This window comes from Hemitrygon akajei, chromosome 12 (assembly GCF_048418815.1).
Source record: "Hemitrygon akajei chromosome 12, sHemAka1.3, whole genome shotgun sequence".
NCBI classification, from domain to species: domain Eukaryota; kingdom Metazoa; phylum Chordata; class Chondrichthyes; order Myliobatiformes; family Dasyatidae; genus Hemitrygon; species Hemitrygon akajei.
The window spans coordinates 21,155,786-21,178,042 of NC_133135.1; the positions used below are offsets into that span (position 1 = coordinate 21,155,786).

The 22,257-nt window shown below is 37.3% G+C and overlaps 2 protein-coding genes across 3 annotated transcripts in view; one reads left to right on the top strand and one right to left on the bottom strand.

The window, feature by feature from the left end:
- Positions 1 to 6,419, bottom strand: part of LOC140736775 (divergent protein kinase domain 1A-like) — a 76,826-nt gene extending 70,407 nt beyond the window's left edge. The window contains exon 1 of the mRNA XM_073062692.1: positions 6,237 to 6,419. Coding sequence (XP_072918793.1) covers positions 6,237 to 6,278 — 42 coding nt within the window. The 5' untranslated portion in view covers positions 6,279 to 6,419. The remainder of the gene's footprint in view (positions 1 to 6,236) is intronic.
- Positions 6,420 to 6,542: 123 nt separating this feature from the next.
- Positions 6,543 to 22,257, top strand: part of mtf2 (metal response element binding transcription factor 2) — a 41,757-nt gene continuing 26,042 nt past the window's right edge. For both annotated transcript variants that reach the window (XR_012101004.1, XM_073062693.1), the window contains exons 1-9: positions 6,543 to 6,692; positions 7,987 to 8,213; positions 12,724 to 12,805; positions 15,638 to 15,733; positions 15,815 to 15,915; positions 16,975 to 17,123; positions 17,743 to 17,838; positions 20,835 to 20,903; positions 21,392 to 21,515. Coding sequence is in view for 1 of the 2 variants with exons in the window: in XM_073062693.1 (XP_072918794.1) it covers positions 8,007 to 8,213; positions 12,724 to 12,805; positions 15,638 to 15,733; positions 15,815 to 15,915; positions 16,975 to 17,123; positions 17,743 to 17,838; positions 20,835 to 20,903; positions 21,392 to 21,515 (924 nt within the window). In the remaining variant the exon portion in view is untranslated. The remainder of the gene's footprint in view (positions 6,693 to 7,986; positions 8,214 to 12,723; positions 12,806 to 15,637; positions 15,734 to 15,814; positions 15,916 to 16,974; positions 17,124 to 17,742; positions 17,839 to 20,834; positions 20,904 to 21,391; positions 21,516 to 22,257) is intronic.

Below are 22,257 nucleotides of genomic sequence, written 5' to 3' on the forward strand. Positions count from 1 at the left end.
GGAAATTGATATTCAGTACTGTTGAAATAATACTGAAAATATCTTTCCAATAATTTTGCAAACAAGAGCAAGACCAAAACATATGGGTCAATGAAGCAACTTCAGAATGACATCTGTCACAGGTTGGATTAACATAAGAATAAAATCGAGCAAGTTTATCCTTAGACATATGAGCTCTATGTACAACCATAAATTGTATTAGGGCATGTTTAGCACAAATAGAAGACAAATTGACTAATAGTAAAATTTTCTCCCACTGCTCAGTGGATATAAGACAATAAAGTTCTTTTTCCCATTCCTTCTTAATTTTTTCTGATACTTCTGGCTGTATTTTCATGATCATATTATAAATGACAGCTACTAAACCCTTTTGACCAAGATTCAGAGCTAAAATTCTTTCCGTAATGTCCAATGGACATAGTTTCAGAAAAGACTGTAACTCATTATACAAAAAATTTCTAACTTGCAAATATCTAAAAAAATAAATTTTAGGTAAATTATATTTATTAGATAGCTGTTCAAAGGACATAAAGCTATCATCCAAAAACAAATCACGAAAACATGTTACACCTTTTGTTTTCCATAAAAGAAAAGCTTGATCCATAAAAGAGGGCTGAAAAAAAAGTTAGATATTATATTATGGGGATGGTATTACCCAAATTTTTATATTTATTTCAAGCATTACCAATTTTTATTCCTAAATCTTTTTTTGATATTATTGACTCCAAAATATCTTCTTATCTGTGGCAGAATAAAAATCCTAGACTAGACAAAAAATATTTACAGAAGCCTAAGAAGGAGGGCGGTTTGGCTTTGCCAAACTTGAGATTTTACTATTGGGCAGTTAATATACGATATTTAATATTTTGGACACAAGAATTGACTATAGCTGCTTGCCCACAATGGGAAAATTTGGAATGTAAATCTGTACAAGACTTTTCATTGTTTTCAATTTTAGGATTTTCACTTCTTTTTTCTTTATCTAAATTGAATAAACAAATAACATCCTATAGTCAAATATACATTGTGAATTTGGTTTCAATTTCATAAATTTTTTTGGTTTGAATAAGTTCATTTTATCAAGCCACAATCTTTTTATGAAGCTTCTATTTCGCTTATCCTTAAAAAGAATAAGAACCCAACTGAATGCTCTTCATATAGATCAATCTCCTTACTTAATGTTGATACTAAAATCCTATCCAAAGTTCTGGCTCGTAGGATTGAAAATATTTTACCATCTCTCATTTCTGATGATCAGACTGGATTTATTAAAAATCGATATTCCCACTTTAATATTCATCATTTATTAAATGTTATCTATTCTCTTTCTAAGGAGATATCGGAATGTGTGATATCCTTAGATGCTGAGAAGGGTTTCGATTGGGTTGAATGGAATTATTTATTTAAAACCTTAGAAAAATTCATTTTGGGCCTAATTTCTCAATGGATTAAATTACTTTATTTATCTCCCCCTGCTCGGGTTCTTACCAATTTTCAGAATTCCAAACCATTTAAACTTCAGCGTGGAACCAGACAAAGTTGTCCTTTGAGCCTTTGCTCTTTGATCTGGCCTTAGAAGCCTTAGCTATTGCTTTTCGAGAATCTAATGATATCACTGGTATTTTAAGGAGAGATACTACCCACAAAGTTTTGCTCTATGCTGATGACCTATTGCTTTTTATTTCTAATGTTGAGACTTCGTTGTCTCCTGCGCTTTCTTTACTCTCCTGTTTCAGCCAGTTTTCAGGATATAAACTGAATTTAAATAAGAGTGAACTTTTTTCTTTGAATAATTTGGTATCAATTAATACTAACCTTCCTTTTAAAATTGTAAGAAATCAATTTACCTATTTGAGTATAACAATTACACCCAAATAAGGACGCTGCCTCGGCTGGGCTCGAACTCACGACCTTCAGGTTGCTAGTCATAATTATAAACACCTACTTAAAGAACACTTCCTTACTCTACTGAATTATGTAAAAAGGGCACTATCTAACTGGTCGCCCCTCTCGTTATTGTTGATTGGCTGAATTAATTCTATTAAAATAAATATCTTACCTAAATTTATATACCTTTTTCAGGCCTTACCAATTTTAATACTAAATCATTTTTATTTGATTCTTTTGATTCTATTTTATCTTCTTAAATATGGAAAAACAAACATACTCGACTAAATAAAGTTCATCTTCAAAAAGCTAAAAAGAATGGAGGTTTAGCTTTACCAAATTTTAGGTTTTATTACTGGGCAGTCAATATATGAAATCTTACGTTTTGGTCATACTATATTAACCGTGAGTGTGGCGCGTGACCAAGTGGTTAGGGAGTTCGACTAGAGACCTGAAAGTCGTGAGTTCGAGCCCAGCCAAGGCAGCGACCTTGAGCAAGACACTTAACTACACAATGCGCCAGTCTACCTAGATGAAAAATGGGCACCGGCAACAAAAAAACTGGGGGTCAACCTCGCAATAGACTGGCGTCCTATCTGGGGGGGGGGGGGGGGAGTCTCGTACTCTCAGTCGCTTCACGCCACAGAAACTGGCATAAGCACCGGCCTGATGGGCCACAAAGGCTCGGGACAGGACTTTGACTTTGATATTAACCGTGAGGACTGTCTGGTATGGGTTTCTTCAGAAGCTAATTCTGTTAATAAATTTTCTATCATTTCTGTTCTTGGATCCTCACTTCCTTTATCTTTAAGTAAACTAACTGACAATTTGGTAGTTAAACATACTTTGAGGATCTGGGTACAATTTAGAAAATACTTTGGTTTATTGAGATTTTCTCTTTCAAATCCCGTTTTTTCTAATTATTTTTTAAACCTTCGACTGATCCAGTTTTGAAAGAATGGGATAGGTTGGGTACTAAATGCTTCCAGGATCTGTTTGTCTCTTTTCGTCTGAGCAATTGTCAGCTAAATATAGCTTACCAAAAACCCACTTTTTTCAGTATCTACAGATTAGAGACTTTCTGCGATCTCAATTATATATATTTCCTAAAAGTCCCGATAAGAACTTATTAGATGTAATTTCTAATTTGAAACCTTTTCATAATGGTTCAATATCCAATATTTATGGCATGTTGCTGGGAATGAGAAATGCTCCTTTAGACAAAATTAAATATCCTTGGTAAAAAGATTTACAGATTTCAATTTCTGAGGAAACTTGGAATGGAATTTTTAAATTGGTTAACACTTCATCGTTATGTGCCCGCCACTCCCTCCTCCAATTTAAAGTGGTCCATAGGGCTCACATGACCAAGGATATGCTATCTCGTTTTTATTCGGATATATCTCTCTACTGTGATAGATGTAACAATGGAGAAGCTTCACTAATTCATATGTTTTGGACATGTCTGAGTCTTGAAAAATACCGGAAGGAAGTATTCCAAACTTCCTCTGTACTTTTCAAAGTAAATTTTAAGCCTAACCCGGTATTGTTGGAGGAAAAGATATTATTTTGGAGACATCTGATTTGCACATTTTGGCTTTTATTTCTCTTATAGCTAGGAGGGTGCTCTTGCTTAAATGGAAGGATGTTGTTCTGCCTACTCACGCTCAATGGTTACGTGATATCATGTCATGCTTAAATTTACAGAAGATCCATTGTTCAATTTCTGAATCTAGTCAAGACTTTCAAACATTGTGGGGACCATTTTTTGAATTATTTTTAAAACCTCTTAAATTTGCTCTTAAAGTACAGATGTTGGCTAATAACATATTTTGCTATATGATAAGGATTTTTTTCCTTTTTTTTCTTTACCAAACAGCTTCGATTTTGGTAGTGGGCTTAAATTCTTTTTTTTCTATAATAAAATTATCATATTTCAATATTATGATTTAATTTAATTTACATGAATATAGGGCAATGAGATTGCAAGTGTGATTCAAATATAATGTATTTGGTATTATTTTATCCTTTTTAAACTTATATATCTTGTACTCTGTATTCTTCTATGTAGAAATTAATAAAAATATTGAAAGAGGTATTCTTCATTAGTTTTTGTTGTTTAAGAGTTGTCCCACGTAAGCAGCTGCTTAAACGGAATCCACTGTACTTCCATTTTAATACCTTAAAGTAATTCAAACTAATCTCAAGTTAGGCTGTGTGTAGAATGCATGGGAAGTTAAAGGTATGATGACATTGCAGGAATAGAAGCATACAGGACATAAGCAGGCATTGATAGAAGCAGTGTATAAGTGAGAGATTGTTAGGATGGTGCAGAGATTCTGCAAAGGAAAAGCATTTGTGACAGTATCTGAAGCACATTTTAAAGCAGGGTAGATGATAAGATAGTCACTAAAATCTACATATTCTTTGCAGCCTATAACAGTCAATGTCAGCTCTTTTCATTCATGCCAAGCTACCCTCCAACCATAACAAATAAAATAAATAAACACAAGAAAATGAAACACAAAGTAAGATAAAATCCGAATATAGAGGTTTTCATGTATTTGAGACAGTAAAATGCTTGACAGCCAATTAAGTATAAGCCTTCGTATAAGATAGGAAATATGACAGCAATTTTGCATACCTTAATGATCACAGTAGCTCTCCACTCAACTTTGAAGCACATAAATAGCACAATGTATGTCAGGCTGCTGTGTATTGATTACAGCTCAAGTGTTCAACACCATCATTACTAATCAATGAGTTTCAAAACATGGGCGTCTGTATTTCCCTCTGCAAATGGATCCTCAACTACCTTATCAAGAGTCCAGGATGTGTGTTTAGCCAGCTCACTGCTTTACTCTCTCTACACCCATGACTGTATGATAAGGCACAGCTTAAACACTATCTATATATTCACTGCTGACACAACCGTCATTGACAGAATCTCAGATAGCAACAAGGAGGCGTACAGGGATGTGATAGATCTGCAAACTGAATAGTGTTGCATCAACAACCAGCTCTCAACATCAACAAGACAACCGATCACGGACCTCTGGAAGGGGAAGTTGGGAAAATGCACCAGTCCTTGTGAGGGGTCAGCAGGTGGAAAAAGTGAGCAATTTCAAGTTCCTGAGCATCATCATCTCAGACAATCTATCCTGGGTCCAATACATTGATGCAATCAGGAAGAAGGCTCGCCAGGAGCTCTACTTCAATTGTTCGAAAAAATTTTATATGTCGCCAAATACTTCTGCAAATTGCTATGGACATATGGTGAAGAGCATTCTGATTGGTTGCAGCACAGCCTGGCACTGAGACTCCAACGCACAGAATTACAAGAGACTGCAGAAGGTTGTGGACTCAACTAATTCCATCATAGGCACAAACCTTCCCTAACATCCAGTACATGTTCAAGAGGTTCAATAGTTCAATAGTTCCATTTAATATCAGAGAATATATACAATATACAACCTGAAATTCTTACTCGCTGCAGACATCCTCAAAACAGAACCCCCCCCCAAAAGAATGAATGACAGATAAAAGATGCGAGAATCCTAAAGCCCCCTGCTCCCTCCCATGCACAAACAGCGGCAACAATGCTCCCCCTTCCTGCAAATTATTCTAGCATTATGCATCAGCAATCCCCCACCCACCATGCAAACAACAGCAAAGCCCCCAAAGAGAGACCATGGTCTACAGTCCATCAAAAACCACTCAAATAATTTGACATCCCACAAGCTCTGTCACTAATAAGGCTGAGACAGATATAGCTCCTTCCACAGCGACAGGGAAGACTACAGTCGTTATTTCGATGTTACAGTTAGTCTGAAAGCAGCATCCATCATAATGATCCTCACCATCTGGGTGATGCTCTCTTCACATCGTTTCCATCAGGGAGAAAGCATAGGAGCCTGAAGACCCACACTCAGCGTTTTAGAAATACCTTCTTCCTCTCTGTAATCAGATTTCTGAACAGTCCATGAACACTGCCTGTTGCACTGTTTAATTTTTTAACGTAATTTTTTATATTTTGCTCTGTACAGTACTGCTGCCACATAACAACAAATTTCACGACATATTTCAGTAACAATAAAGCTGTTTCTGAACAATACACTGCCTTCAGTAGAGGATTTTAGTATTTCAAATTGTGGTTCTTTTTAAAGGAAGTTAAAAACGGACAATGAATGGTGGGCTTGCCAGTAACACCATCTGTTACAAAATCTTTTAGAAAATAGTTTTAAGAAAAATATAACTTGCGCACAATCCCTATTTGATTACTCTAATATCTGTTATTTCCAATGTCATATATTTTTACAAATGCTCTTGTAGATATGCCCTTTACTTACATTGACTACCGCTGCAAAACCAAATGATGTTTCTGATGACATGAAGTTCACATTAAAAGTACAATGACTCTCAAAAAAGGATTGGTACAAAGTGCCGTATGACGATTGAGCAACAACTAATGCATGGAAAAGAAGTGTCTCTATTCCGATTTTTCGTTCCTCTTTTTGAGTGTTTGGGAATGAGCGAAGTCACCGTGCGGACTGGCAGCCCAGATGCTGGATGTGCAGTACGGCGCTCGCAGGGGCCAACGCGCATGCGCCGGTCTCATTCTTCCCTCCCCCACAATGCATAGCCTGGTCCGCGGGAAACCAAAATGGCGTTGGCGTGAGCTGAGGTGCCCCTAATTGTGAGTGAGGAGTAACAGGAGTGGTTGCAGCGAGAGGGGTGGCTGTGTACGACATTGTATGCTTTTGAAAAACAAAAAAAGAGTGATTTCACTGCAGTGGCCGAATGAGGTGAGTACTGTTGTTTAAATGATAATCTCTTTGTGTGTGTTTGTTTTGTTTTTTTTTAAGGAGGGAAAGGTTTTCTGGAGCCTCAAGAGCGAGGCCTCTTGGTTCCCGTTTCCGTGAGGGGAAGTGGCCCCTCTGTGTCCGGCTTCTAGATGCAGAAACCGCGGACTGTCTTAATATATTCTGGGCCTACTGCAGTGTGGTTGCAAAGGGCTGATTTTAGACACGTTCTTTGCTTCATTTTGTTTACATTTGCCCACCGCCTTTGTCTAAGATGAAGTCTAATAGGTTGGAGGGGATTCGATTTCTGCTCTTGCAGTCGGTAGGAGGTGAAGGGCTGGAGGATTTCTTTAGCCCGCATCTTTATGCCGATATGGCAGTGTGGTTTCGTTTTCTTTAAACGATGTTTAGTTTAGGTTTTGAAGTTGCTATTGCATTTTGTACGTGTTATTGTACATCAGAATTTGTGATGAATGAGTTTGTGTTAATAACCATGCTACTACAGCATAATGTAGGCCGATGTGCTGCCACACACTTAGCTTATAATGTTTTAGGTTCGTTTGGTTCGGTTTATTTTTCTTAAATAAGAGTGTGTTTGTGCAAATTTAATGCTGTTTTGTTAAATTGGACTCCACTTTTGAAAGTTGCCCCCTGATAAAGGTTTACATTGTCTTAAGTTATAGAATGTGACACATCTTAAGTTAAATGTAACTGAGTTTAAGATTCAAGATTCAATGTCATTTCCAGTACACAAATGTAAAGGAGAATTAAAGCAGTTAAGAATGAAATAATTATTGAGGCATTTTGCTGATGTTGTCAAAAAATGAGCAAATTATACCTTAATCTGAAATTAAGAATGAATTTTTGTTTTTATTTTTTGAATTAAACAGTTAAGTGACCTTTTGCATTTTTGTGACTTACTTTTGAACTAATTAAAGCAATTTTATAATAGGTTTCATGGCTAGCTGGGAGTGAACTTCCTCAGGTGACTTGGAAGTATGATTAAATTTGATGGTCTTAGATGGAATATAATGGTAGGTTGTCATAAAATGTGGTTTACAATGTAATATGTTCTAAAATTGGCTTATTTGGACTTTAAATTCCAGTTGATGATGCCATTTTCCTGATGGACATTTATAATAGGTTTCATGGCTAGCTGGGAGTGAACTTCCTCAGGTGACTTGGAAGTATGATTAAATTTGATGGTCTTAGATGGAATATAATGGTAGGTTGTCATAAAATGTGGTTTACAATGTAATATGTTCTAAAATTGGCTTATTTGGACTTTAAATTCCAGTTGATGATGCCATTTTCCTGATGGACAGAGACGGTACGGGAGTAGGTAACTCATCTCTCCACAAACGATCTCCCTCCCATCATAACCTGAAGACGCCAGTGTCCTCGGTTCCTTTGTCATTACAGGATGGATCAAAAGGAAAAAGACCCGTGTGCAAGTTTGAGGAAGGCCAGGATGTCCTAGCCAGGTGGTCAGATGGCTTGTTTTATCTTGGAACAGTCAAAAAGGTAAAAACAAAATACCCATAACTTCAGTCCACAGCAAGTATCTATTATGAAGCAAGGCAGGATCATGTAGAATGACGTAAGTGTAGAGGATGCTGTTGGTCTTTTCTTTTTGACATTTATGGGAGAAATGTAAATTATTCTTGATATCAAAGGTGACATTTGCTCATCATTGCTAACAAATTGTTAGTGAGGTGTGGAATTCAAGAATGATTTTTTCTTTCCCTCATCCTTTTTCTTTGCCAACATGTACAAAATTGGTTAGATGCATAAACTCTTTGAATTCACTGTCAAGAGTTATTAACTTTATTTATTCCAAATATGATGCAAGCAGCTTGTTTATAATTGGTATTTAAAAAAAATTGACCAGTGTTTTGAACTTTTTGTACAATTGAATATTTTGTACAATTTTGTACAATTGAATATTTTTGTACAATTGCTCAATGATTTTAATTTGGGTAATAAATAAAATCAAATAACGATGGTGGAGAGTAATTATCCTAGGTTGGAAAATTAAGATGTTGAAAAACATTCATGGTGTTTTAGTGGTTAGCCCAATGCTTTACAGTACCAGCGAGCTGGGTTCAATTCCCACCGCCATCTGTAAGGAGTTTGTATGTTTTCCTTGTGACTGTGTGGGTTTCCTCCAGGTGCTTTGGTTTCCTCCCAATGTCTGAAGACATTCTGTTTAATAGGTTAATTGGTCATTGTAAATATTCCCATGGTTAGTCTAGGGTTAAGTTGGGAGTTGCTGGGCTGTGCAGCTTAGTGTCTATTCTGTGTTGTATCTCAATAAATAATTTAAAAAAATGCTTATAGTCCTGCTAATGGTAGTTGCGTAATCATATAGAATATAAACCAGGGAATTAGAGACTTGTGCATTGTTATAAGGGAGTAATTATGGATGATTTCACTTCTTAACAGGACATACTAGATTTGATGTTGTATTGTGAGTGGTATAAGTTTGTGGTTTGCTTTGAAAATAATTAGAATATTTGTTTTGGCGCTGAATGATTGCCTCATGATATATTATTCAACAACTAGCCAGTGCGGTTAAGAACAGATTTCTAATTCTCCGTGCAATGTTTATGCACACTTCAGTTGAATTGGGTGTTAACAGCCGTGTTATTAAGTCACATTACCCATTGTTAGGCAGGAAAACAAATAGAGGTGATGTATATTGCATTTTAACGTCACCTGGGATTTACCAAAAGGCTGAAGGCAAGTTAGGCACCTGTAACATCAGTCATTCTGTGGGGTAGCAGATCGTTCTTCAGATTTCAACTATCAGAAACCTGTGCTTGCCACAGATATGAACTAATATCTCTGATAAAGCTAAATTACATTAAAATACTTTTCAGATTTTATATAATGTTCACATTGTAAATAGCACTGGATTCTTAAGGATGTTCTTTCTGCAGGTGCCCTGTTTATGAAAGGATCAGCACTTACCCATGATCTTTACTCCAATAAGTCCATGCTACCCTGATTTTAAACTACCACAAAATCTTCCTCTGACTTTATCTTGTGTATTGTACATTTTCTTAAATATTATAATAAGACTTTATCTTTTTTATTTGGTGTGGCATGTAAGCATAACTCTATTACCAGTGACCAGGGTTTAATCCCTGCTAAGCTATGTTAAGAGTTTGTATATTCTCCCTGTGACTGGGTGGTTTTCCTCCCAAGTGCTCTGATTTCCTCCCACAGTCTAAAGATGTACCAGTTAGTAGGTTAATGTAAATTGTCCTGTGATTAGGCTAGGGTTAAATTGCTGGGTCATGCTGGAAAGTTCCATTCCACACTGTATCTCTAAATAAAATAAATTCTTAGTTTATGAACTAGCTTGCAAGCAAGGTATTTTGGATATAGTATTGTGCAGTGAGACAAGGTTAATTAACAACCCTGTTGTAAAGGAGCCACTGGAAGAAATAGTGAATTTTGTAACAAGTATAATACTGATTTTTGTCAATAACAAAACTTGGGCGTTGCCCTTGTGTAATTTGTGAAGTGTGACATGACCAAAGTAAGTTAGGAAAATAGATTAAAAGTAACAGAAAAGTAGTGGCAAACATTTCAACTTGTACTGAGTAACAGGTATACATTTCCTTGAGGAACGAAAATACCATTGGGAATAGAAGTCCAATGGCAGTTAATAATGTACATGATTCTTGAAAGTCTTACAATGTTACTGGAAAAAGAAACAAGTCTGAGGGCTGGTGGTTTTTTAGAATTCAAAAGTAGATGACCAAGACAAAACTAAATGCTGGGGGGAAAAACTTGCCCAAACAGTGTTTGTGGAAGTGAAAACTAGTTGATATTTTGGGTCAGGAACTCTTCAGACGGGTCCCTGATCTAGAATGTGAAAAGTCTTCCATTTCTACAGTTATGCTAATGATTGACTAAGTTCTTCCAGCTTTTGTTTTTATTTCAGGATCTTGGCAAGCACAGACTTTCATAAATGGGAGGCAGCTGCAAGAAGCATATCCTTAAGGGTCCATTTATAATTATTTACAATATGAACATTTTGTAAGATCTAAAATATTTTTCATGCCATTTAGCTTTTTCAGAAGTATTAGTTCATATTTGTGGCAGAAATCATAGGCTCCCAATAGTTGAAGACTGAAGAATGTTTAATTTTGCTTTTGATGCCTATCAAGAAATTGATAGATGCAACGTGTAAATTAACAATAAAAGAAAGGTGACAAAATTGCAGTTTTACAAGTGGGTGATACAAGGAAATTTACAATAAATAGCTGAGACAGCATTAAGTACTCTTGTTTTGATTAGTATTTTTGATCTATGGTAGACTCCCATAACAAAAAAACAGGGACCAAGTGATTATTGATGAGGAGAACCAAACATTAGTATTAAAGTAGTACTGAAGTGAAAGGGGCTGAAAGCTGATAATATTGTCTAGACCTGATGCATGTGAGTTACACAAGTACCAGCAACTGGTTTAGTGATGTTGATCTTCAAGCTCCTTACCTAGATTACAGAATAGACAATGTGAACTAGAAGGTAGCAAACATTTAAAACTATTCAAGAGGAAGAGTTAAAGCTAAGATCAGTCACAAATGTTGCTGCCATCTATTTATAACAGATTTTAAAAGAACATGCAAGATGTGGATCTAGGTTGGCGGCGATTCTTCAAAAGGATGCATTTGTCATTGAGAGACAGGAGATGTGGTTAATTGGATAAGAAAGGTGTAATTGGGGATAACACTTTGTGCATGGGAAGTCATGTCAACGGATCTCAATTTTTTGAAAAAGGAACCAAGAGAATAGGTGAAGGTCAGTGATCTTTAGTTATTTAGACTTCAGCAAGGCCCCACGTGGCAGGCTCATCTGGAAGGTTAGATTGCATGGGATCCAGGGAAAGATGGCTAATAGGATTTGTAATTGGCTTGATGGTACAATGCAGAGGGTGATGGTGTAAAGTTATTTCTTAGTCTGGAGGCCTGTGACTAGTGAGTCACAGTTCAGTGTTTATATAAATGATTTGGATGTAAATGTACAAAGCATGATTTGTAAATTAGTGAATAATAAAACATGCAAGGAAGTAAGTAATTTAAGTGAGATGGATTGATAAGAATGTGGCAATGAAGTACACAGGAGTCATGAATTGTCAGGGGTAAATGTGGGCAAAACGTGGTTTATTTTTCAGAAGATGAGATTCTTGGAAACGTTGGTATCCAAGGGATCTGGGAGTTTTTGTTTGTGAATGGTTGTTTCCCTTCCACAAAAGATTGAGTGTACACTCTTGGTGTATTATAGATTAATTTAAGTTTTATATTTAATGGATGCAAAGGGAATTTTGAAACATGCATTTATTGTTGTACATGAAATTCAAATTGATCAGCTATGGTATTTTTGTGGCAGTGCAGTCTTGAAGAGCCATGGGGATTTTTACTGTATGTTCCCATTTCCTATCATTGATGTGGAATCCACTTACTAGATTTGAATCAATCATTCAAACCAAATTGAAAAACACTGCTCCCAATCTGTAAGCACGAGTAGGAAATAGCTGCGCTGTGTCATCAACAACAAACAAACAAGGCTGGTACATGTGGGATCCAGGTGCTGGACTTCTGTTTTTCTTAGGGCATGTCAGCATGTATTTCATACGAGTTCTTGAACAAATTGTTTTCATCAGAGTATTAATCCTGATAAATATGAAATCAATATGAAATTGAAAGAGGAACTATTTCAAATGGTGCTCCATTATGTTGTTGATTTTAGTTCTGTACTTTGATCATAAGTAAAAGCAACAAAAACACTTCATTTTACTTTTGGATTTATTTTCCATTGTTTTATAATTGGAGGCCACATGGTTTCGTGAGAAAAGAATGGTCTACAAGTGAGGTGAATGCAACTGGAAGTTCAAGGGAGTATTTGGCCTTCTCAAAATGCTCTCTTGAATTTCCAACTGAATTCACCTCATTTGTATCTCCAGTTGTTTTCACCTTAAATTTCTATAAAAAGCTTATCTTTGTTCCAATTTCCTTTAAAGGTGAACAAACAGAAAGAGAGCTGCTTTGTCATCTTTGAAGACAGTTCAAAGTCCTGGGTCTTGTGGAAAGACATACAGACTGGTAACCTTTTTATAATTTAGTGGGCAAGGCTTTACTGGGTCTTGTAGAACCTGCTGATGCATTAGTGATATTCTGCCAAGAATATGATCCAAACTGTTTATTTGAAAATAGACTGTTTCGCTGCTATGATGGAGGTCATAAGAGATATTTGGGGGAAGTATTATGAAAAATAGGGCTGATCTCCAGTATAAAGTTAACCTCATATTTCAATTAAATGTTAGGGAAGCTCTTGAATGATGAACATTTTTTAATCCGTGCAGACATCATATGTTGAATGATTTGTTCCTGTGATGTACTGTTCCATGTTCCAAATGTTTAAGTGTTAGGTCAGTGAACAATTTGATCATGAGACATCAGGGAGGGAGAAATCACCAAGATTTGTCATATCAGAGCCAAGTATTTCAATGTACATTTTTGATGTGTGGCTCAGCAGTAGTTGACTATTTCCTCATTCTAACCTCCATAGATTTTTGTGCCCTGTAACGTCAGTACACTTTTTTATAACAACAAAAACTGCAGTGCATTGTCCAAAAAGCAGGGACTTTTGAGGGATTTTGATCTTGGAGCAGTTGCTCTTGATTTAGCTTTTTTTGCAGGAATTGTTGTTTGCATTTTGTTGTTTTGTGATTTGTAGATTAATTTGGGCTTACATGAAAAATCTCATAAAGAATGGACTGTTTTGATTTTGAAATTATCAGACTGATCAAATTATGGCCACATCATTGCGTGATTATGTTTATGAAGCCGGTGATTGGCATACACTCTTGACTTTTTAGTTTTACTAAATATGAAAACTATCCTAGAAGTTAAAATGTTCTTAAAATGTGATTGATAGCAATGCAAACATTTTAATTGTCCTCCTATATTTGTCCATGAAAAACTGATGTATCTTTTGTTTTTGGAAGGGTCCATTTTTACCAAAGATTAGATTGTATCCATTTGACCCTCCAATGAATGTTAAAAAAAAAAGTATTGTTACCATTGGTTCTGCAGTTTAATGATTTAATGATTGGATTAATAGCAAGAATAGTGGTCGCCAACCCATCGGTCACGATCGACTGGTCGATCTTTGAGACTTTCCCAGTAGATCCTGAAAAATTGAAAAATAAATACACAAATACTGTTGAGAGATTGTTTTTGAGTTGCGGGGTTTTAGTTCCGTTCTTTCTGCTCAGTGTTCATGTGTGTAGTTCCCCTGCCACGCACTACACAGTGTATTTCAGTGGTCCCCAACCACCAGGTCGCAAGGAAATAATATGATTTGGCGATATGAAACGATGTGAGTCAGCTGCACCTTTCCTTATCCCTGTCACGCCCACTGTTGAACTTGAACGCACGCGAGGTCATTAGTCGCCTAAACGCAGTGACACCGTCGTGCTAGGGATCACTGGTCCACCTCACGCGGCTGGCAGGAAGTGCTGTTGGTACCGGCCTGGAGTGCGGACAGATGGGCGCCACCTCTAAACCTGTTTAGCACACCGAATGTTTGTGGGGTAGCCAATGTTAAAGATATTCACAGGCGACCTAATTCGGGCTCGGGTTTTATAAGTAGCAGAGCAGCTACCTCGCTGCGATCTACTGAAAGTCATCCCTCGAGCCAAACTTTTGTCAGCCGATATATCCTACAAGGCGGGTGGGCATGCTCCTCGCTCGGTCAGTTGCTCTTTCTGGACTGCAACCACTGCGGCCCTGGCATGGGGCCCTCCAGCCCTGACCTTGTCCTCTCACCCCACCCACGACCAGCCACACCTGGTCAAGGCGTCTGGCAGCGGGCAAGCGGGAGGCTGGAGTTCGGGCCTAGAGGCTGTCTAATGAGGCAATGAAGCACTCAAAACTGCTTCAGCACCTTGAGTCCAAGCACCAAGCACTTAAAGACAAACCCACTGAGTTTTTTCAGCGGAAAAAACGTGAGCAAGCAGGACAGAAGCTAAGTGCTGAGAGCCTCGTAAACTGAATTGCAGAATAGACTGGACATAAGGAACCTGCTTCAAATATTGCTGTATTCTGGTTGTGTTTAACACTCTTCCCCCCCCCCCCCCCCCCCAATCATCAGCTGGTCCGCGGTGCAAAAAAGGGTGGTGACCCCTGGTGTACAAACATTATTTCTACTTCTGGGTTTCTGGGTTGTGGGGTTTTACTTCCGGTCTTTTCTGTCCGGTGTGCATGCGTGTGACTAACCGACTTAGTAGGTCGATCTTGCCTTTCACTAAGGCCGAGGTAGGGGATCTTGGGTTTAAAAAGGTTGGTGACCACTAAGCTGGAACATTGGATTTGTGATTCAACAATATGAAATTAAAGTAAAGGTAAAAGTTGGATTGTCTTTTAAAAATAATGTGCACAGAGCCCATTTAGTTCAGAAATATTTTAGAGAAATCTGTCATTCTTGTCCGCCCTGGCCTATAATGTCACTGCATACTCCAGGCCCAGATTCTTAATGAAACCTTGGAGATTGGGGTGCGCATTAAATGTTTACATTCCTAGTGATGTCGACATGAATACATTTATGAATTTTTAAAAATCCCTAAATAATGGATGGTGGGTTGGACTGAGAGAGAACTAGTTTATCAATTTTGGCTTTATGGGTGGAAATTTATGTTGATACTTGGCAGTGCCATCTTCTGAAGAACATAAAAGTTCATAATGAACTGTCATGGGTTTTTTTTCATGTGTATATTTGTATAATAGTATCACAGTTTAGATTTCTAGATCTATGCTTTAATGTCCCGAGATTTTTTTAAATGCTTTTCAGATTTCCATGAGTTATCTTTGTTAACAAACATGGTGACTGTGAAAACATGTGAAAAGGCTACATTATTGTGCATTTAATCCTAGGAGCCTGTGGAGGTGGAGAGATGGTTTGCACAATATGCCAGGAGGAGTGTTCTGAAGTACCTAATGAAATGGTTATTTGTGACAAGTGTGGACAAGGTACACAATTTGGTATCAATTTGAGAATTGGCAAAGGTACTTTTAAACAAGTATTTTAACAGATTAATTGTTTTTCAATAGGCTATCATCAGAAATGTCACATGCCTAACATAGATTCAAGTGTGATTGCATCAGATGCTAAGTGGCTGTGTCGCCAGTGTGTCTTTGCCACTACCACAAAGGTATTGTACAACTGAAGTATGTTGCTACTCCCCTTAATGCTGCCCTAGAAAGCACTGATTCATTGTAATGTTGCTATGCCAAAAGCATGGCACAAGTCTCTGCTCTTTCTTCGTGCTCATGAGCTAGTGAAATAGTGTTTTTGTTGCAGCACTAGTCAGTCTCAAGTGAACAAGGGTTGGGGTGAGCAATGTGTCTGCTCAGCACTGAGGTGGAAGGCTGAGAGATACACCCTAGCCAGCACAGTGTTACTGTGGACTATAGCTACTGCTCAATATGTTTGATATGTGGTTGGGATTCTCTGTGTCTCATTATTTTCTGTTGATATGCTGGAAGCATCTGTCTTTTTTTTTTGCTGTACAGCTCTCCATAGGCCAGAAATGTCTCTAAGGTAATAAACCTGATTGACAGTCATCAACTGTGAACATGTCAAAGAGGTCTGCAGGCTGGGGAAGCAAAAAGATCAGGAAACAGCAGCTTCCATCATATTCAAAGAAGGCAATGAGAGGGCAACAAGATTCTGGAAGACTGTCAACACATGGAATGCTCTGATTATGTCAACAGGATGCTGACCTCATCTCTGCAATGGGTTCACCACACCACTCACCTGACACTAGCCTGGAAAATAACATTGTATGTTGAGAGATGGCTAACTCCACACTGAATGATGTAGTGATAATGTCACTTGGCGCTTTATTTTTGCTGGAGAGCTAAATTTTTCAGCCAGGTTCCTGGCACAACAGCTTATCACTGCATAGGGCTTAGAAGTTCTGTAGTAAGTCTCTGTATAATGCCATAATGACCCTATTTGGAGCTGACTCCGGTTGCTTCTTAAGAATGCATTCTGGAGGCAATGTGAAGCACCTGTGAATGTTGTTTATTTTTATAAATCGTGTTCCAATGATGGAAAAATTGTCACATGGTTAAAATACTGGAAACTGGGGTATAGAAAATGTGTACTTTTTTAAGTGCTTGGTATTTTTCATCTTTTGGTGTTTGTATCTTAATTGGTCAGTTATGGACCATGTTGCTAACTCATTTGTTTTTGCCTTCCATTTTAGAGGGGCGGTGCTCTTAAGAAGGGACCAAATGCCAAAGCTCTCCAAGTCATGAAGCAGACATTGCCATACCAGTTAGAAGATCTTCAGTGGGATGTAGGCCATAAAACAAATCATGAGCAGTGTTACTGTTATTGTGGAGGCCCTGGGGAGTAAGTCAAATGGTTTAGATTGAATTTGTTTTGGAAAAAATTGTGAACAATTTTCTTGAGGTTTATGCCTTCTATCCTTTCATAAATAAACCAATTCAAGGTATTGGGATATGGCCATGAAATAAAGATAATTTGTCCTTTAGGTGAAGTCTTAAAAATTTTGGTTGAAATTAGGAAAGTTTTAAACTTTTTTGGGGGGATTTTGACTGAAGTTAATTGGGAAGGAAAACACACTCATTGGCATTTTCATAACCAATTGTGGCTGCAGTCATTATCTCTGTGTTGCTGTAATTCTGAAATATTCGGTAGTTGGAATGCAATCTATAGTTACAAAAGGCAAATTACACAAATTAGCTTATGACAGTTGCCTTGAACCTCATCATTTGTGCCAGTCAGGGTCACAACTGCATGGACACAAGTGCTCCTCGGTACCTGCTCTTTGGATTGCTTGAGATAAACTACCTTAAGTGCTTTTTATCTATATTTTTAAAAAGGGCATTCTGTTAAAAATGAGTTCTTCCAATTGAAAGTAGACTTTATTAGTGGTGATACTATTTTTATTGTAAATGTTTAACTAAATTATATTTGGATGTCTGATGCAGATTTCTTTCTTTCTAAGTTGGTACCTGAAAATGTTGCAGTGCTGGAGATGTAAACAGTGGTTCCACGAAGCCTGTATACAATGCTTGCAGAAGCCTATGCTGTATGGAGACAGGTGATGCCTGGTGTTACTGCTTAAAATGTATCTATAATTGTATGAATTTTACCCATGTCTGTAATGGGATTAAGTGCATGCCCGTTTCATCTAGGTGCCTACTAGCATTCAAATATTGCAATGATTTCACAAGGTAGTTAGGGATATCTGGACACTAATTGATAGTTTTACGAATCTGATTTCCTTTTAAAAATTCTAATGGGTGGATTAAGCTGACTTTGTACTATTTCTGCTGTACCATTATTGGTATATTGCTAGAATGTTTTGATCATTGCTTGATTAAATTCTCTCATTGGCATTTACTGGCAAATCACTTTGTTTCTGAATATTGACAATGTTATTTAGGTAAAACAACTAAATGTTACTAGACATTAGAAATTTAAGAAATTAGATGTAGGTCCTGCAAATTGAAACATGCCAATGTAATCCCATTGTTTTGCAAACGAGGAAGAGGGAAAATAGAGAATCTCAGACTGGTTATCCTTAACACAAGTGCTTGGGGACAGGTTTTGGATTTTTTTTTTCTTGATTTGACATGATGCACAATGTTTTGTAGATTAGCTCCAAAAAATCCTACTTCAATATTTGAAATTTAGAAAATGAGACAGTAACATGTGAAAATAGTTGTGGTGGTTGAATACTTTTGCAAGGCATTGTATGTCACAATATACAACCTTCAGATTCATTATTTTGTGTTAAAATATTACATTTGATTTCTTTATTCAAATCCTCAATAAATATGGTGAACTTCTGCAGACTGTATCACTACCCCACCACTCACCATCTACCATCTTGAAGAAAGTACTTGTCTTTTAAGCTTCTTACCTTTCAATCCATTCTCAAACCATGACAGTATATTTCCTCCTAATCACGTGCATCACGACTTTTTGTGGGAATTCATCCAGCTTTTGTCAGATCTCCTGACTTTCGTTTATCTATTCTACCAGTTATAGCCTGGAAAGACTAGATCTTTTAAGCCTGATTTCCCTTTCATAAATTCATGTTTTCTTTGTCAATATCTTCTAAGTGTCTTATAATCCCGTTTTCAAAGAATTCATAATTATAAACACCCCCTCACTCTGTAAGGTCCAACAGTATGATAGATTTTCAAGAGACCAAACCAAAATGCAGACATAAGTGCAAGTCAGAAATGATGATAGAGAGACACAAATCTGGAGAAGGGAACAAGAGTATCTTAAAGGCATGGAACAGCCCTCAAAGCACAGCACGGTTCATCGTGAAAAAGTGGAACAAAAATGGAACCACAGCCACACTGCCTAGAGCAGGCCACCCCTCTAAGTTTTGTCGCCAGAGAAGAATGACACTTGTTAGAGACTACTGTAATGCTAGCATTCACTCTGAGTGAGCTGCAGAAGTCAGTGGCTGCAACTGGCGATGAAGTTCATGGCTCCATAATCTCTAGGGCCTTGACAGAAAGGGTATTTATGGAAGAATGGCAAGGAAGAAGCCCTGGTTTTTTTTTTAAAAAAAGCATATCCTTGCTCATAAAAGCTTTGCAAAGTCTCACTTAGAAGATACTATAAAGATGTAGAAGAAGATATTATGGTCAGATGAGACTAAAGTGGAGCTTTGTAGCCTCAGCACCAAGTGGTAATGTGGCATAATCTAATTCTGTACATCAGCCATGTAATGCCATCCCTACTGTAAAGTATGGTGGAGGTAGTGTCATGCTATAGAGATGCTTTCCAGCAGCAGGGACTGGAAATCTGGTCAGGATTGATGGAAAGATGAATGCTGCTAAATACAGAGAGATCCTGGATAAAAACCTGCTAACCTCTGCCAGAAAGCTTAAAATGGGGACGAAGTTAATCTTTCTGCACTTTGAAATTTGAGGGTGTTGTAGAGGATGCACTGAGGCCTTCAGGTAATTTAGTGAAGTTGAAAGCATGAACAAAAACATTACATGTATTTTATAACATGGATAAATGTGAAGTTAACCAATTTAGGGAAAATATAGTGTTATTTAGGTAGTGATTGGAGAAATGTTGACACAAAGTGATCTGGGTGTCCGTGTACACCAAATGCAGAGAGCAAACTTGTAGGTGCAGGTGGGATGTAAAAATGCAAAGTGCTTTGTTGTCTTTCATTGCAAAAGGTTTTGACTACGGGAGCAAGGGAATATTGCTACATTTACACAGGTCTTGATAAAACAACTGGAATGTTGAGTGCAATTTTGGTAGAAAATTCTATGGAAAGAAAATACATACTTTCCATAGAGGAACCAGAATGAAGGTTAATCTGACATTACTGGAATGCCAGAACTGTTGAATTATTATTGTATTGCTTATGTTTGTATTCACTCAAGTTTCTGATGAAGAGGTTATCTTTAAATATGCAAAATCCATACTGGATGTAGTGAGAAAACCAGGCATTCCAGTTTTGGGATACATGGTAAAAAATGTAGGAATGTGGAGAAATTTCTTCATTTGTAGAATTCCTAACAGCAAACTAGAAATTTATCTTGCAAAGTATAGTTGAGCTATACTTGAGCGGTAGGTGTTGCGTGAGAGAAATATGGTATTAAGCTATAGAGGATCAGATATCATATCAAAAGTCAGAAGATGTTCTAAGTCCAAATGGCCTATTCTACCTCTCTGGTTTTATTTCCTGTTGCCATCTGGAGAGACTTCTCTGCATTTCCATCTTGCAGCTATTCAGGTATGGGCTTTTCACAGGAATGAAACCCAGTCTTAATCTGGGGAAGAACCGTTTATCTATTAGGAAACAGAAATTTCTTTTTGCAGGAGACAATGTGGAATTCATTGCCTCAGCTTAAATGTTTGCAAAAAATCATTGTCTGGAGACAGTTAAGAGTAGCATGGTAAGCTGAAAGAGGTGAGGTGGGTGGGATTGGAGTCTTGTGGAGTATAAACATCGCTAAAGGCTTGATGAGCAGAATGGCTTGCTTTTTCTTCTGTGTCGATCATTTGCACTTTCAAGTTATGTTATTGATTCATTATTTTTCTTGTCCACAGGTTCTATTTATTTATTTGTTCTGTTTGCAATTCTGGACCAGAATACCTCAAACGTCTACCGTTACGATGGTATGTTATTCTTTTTCTGGTTTACCTTAAATGTTTTTCAAGTGACTCTGTATGCCTTTGTTCTCAGGGATAATTAATTTAAGACATAAGCAATCATAAATTTACACTTGGACCAGATATGTTGCGTTCAGTTCATCCCTTTTCACATATATATTTATGGATACTAAATGCATTTTACAATGTTAAATATTTTATTGAAACAAGTATTAAATTACTATTAAGTATTGGCTTAAAACTGAACTGAATTAACAACTGTTTCCATGAAGATTTTACTTCTGCTTTTGTTTTTAAATTGGGCAACACCAGTATTGGTCAAGTATATCATATTGGTATTTCCCTACTTCCTAATTTTTCTTGACCTTCTGTGCAGTAATTGTTTTGAGTTTCGTAGTCGGCAAACAAATACGAACTACTGAAGAAATGTGCTCAAACTATTAGAAATGATTTTTTTAAATGTCTGAATGTTAATGTTAAGTATTTTCTCCTAGGGTTGACATAGCACATTTAAGCCTTTATAACCTAAGTGTTATTCACAAAAAGAAGTATTTTGATTCTGAGCTTGAATTGATGACTTACATTCATGAAAATTGGGACAGACTGCAAACTGGTGAGGTAAGAACTAATTACTGTTAGAACTAAATTCAATTGATTAGTGATCATGTTTTTGGATGAGGAGGGAGTGGTGGTAGCAATTATGACAAACTTCTTTTTCTGGATACTGTAGAGAGTGCAGAGGAGAATTACAAAGGTGTTGTCTGGATTGGAGGGCGTACCTCATGAGAGTAGGTTGAGTGAACTTGGCCTTTTCTCATTGGAGCAAAACAGGATGAGAGGTGACCTGATCGAGGTGTATAAGATAATGAGGGGCATTGATCATGTGGATAGCCAGAGGCTTTTTCACAGGGCTGAAATGGCTAACACGAGGGGGATGCAATAAGGTCTTTTAAGAGCCTCTTAGATAGGTACATGGAGCTTTGAAATAAAGAGGGCTTAGGAAATTCCAGGCAGTTTCTGTATTGGGTTACATGGTCGGCACAGCATTGTGGGCCGAAGGGCCTGTAAAGTGCTGTGGAATTCTGTTTTTTAACTGTATGGTCCCCTTTTTTCTTCATGTTGGATGTAGAAACTGCTGTCTCCCTCTTTCTGTATGACTACATACTTATAACCAGCCTGCAGATTTCTTTATGGGAACACACTCAACATTAATTGCTAGGGAGGGGAGAAGTTTGCATCTGTTTCTTGGCGCGTCAACGTTGTCAGTACCACGTCTCTCTACATAATACAGGATTGATTGCTTGTTGTGCTGATTGACTTAACATACTTGTTCTTGGGGATGCAACCTGAACATTAAGCA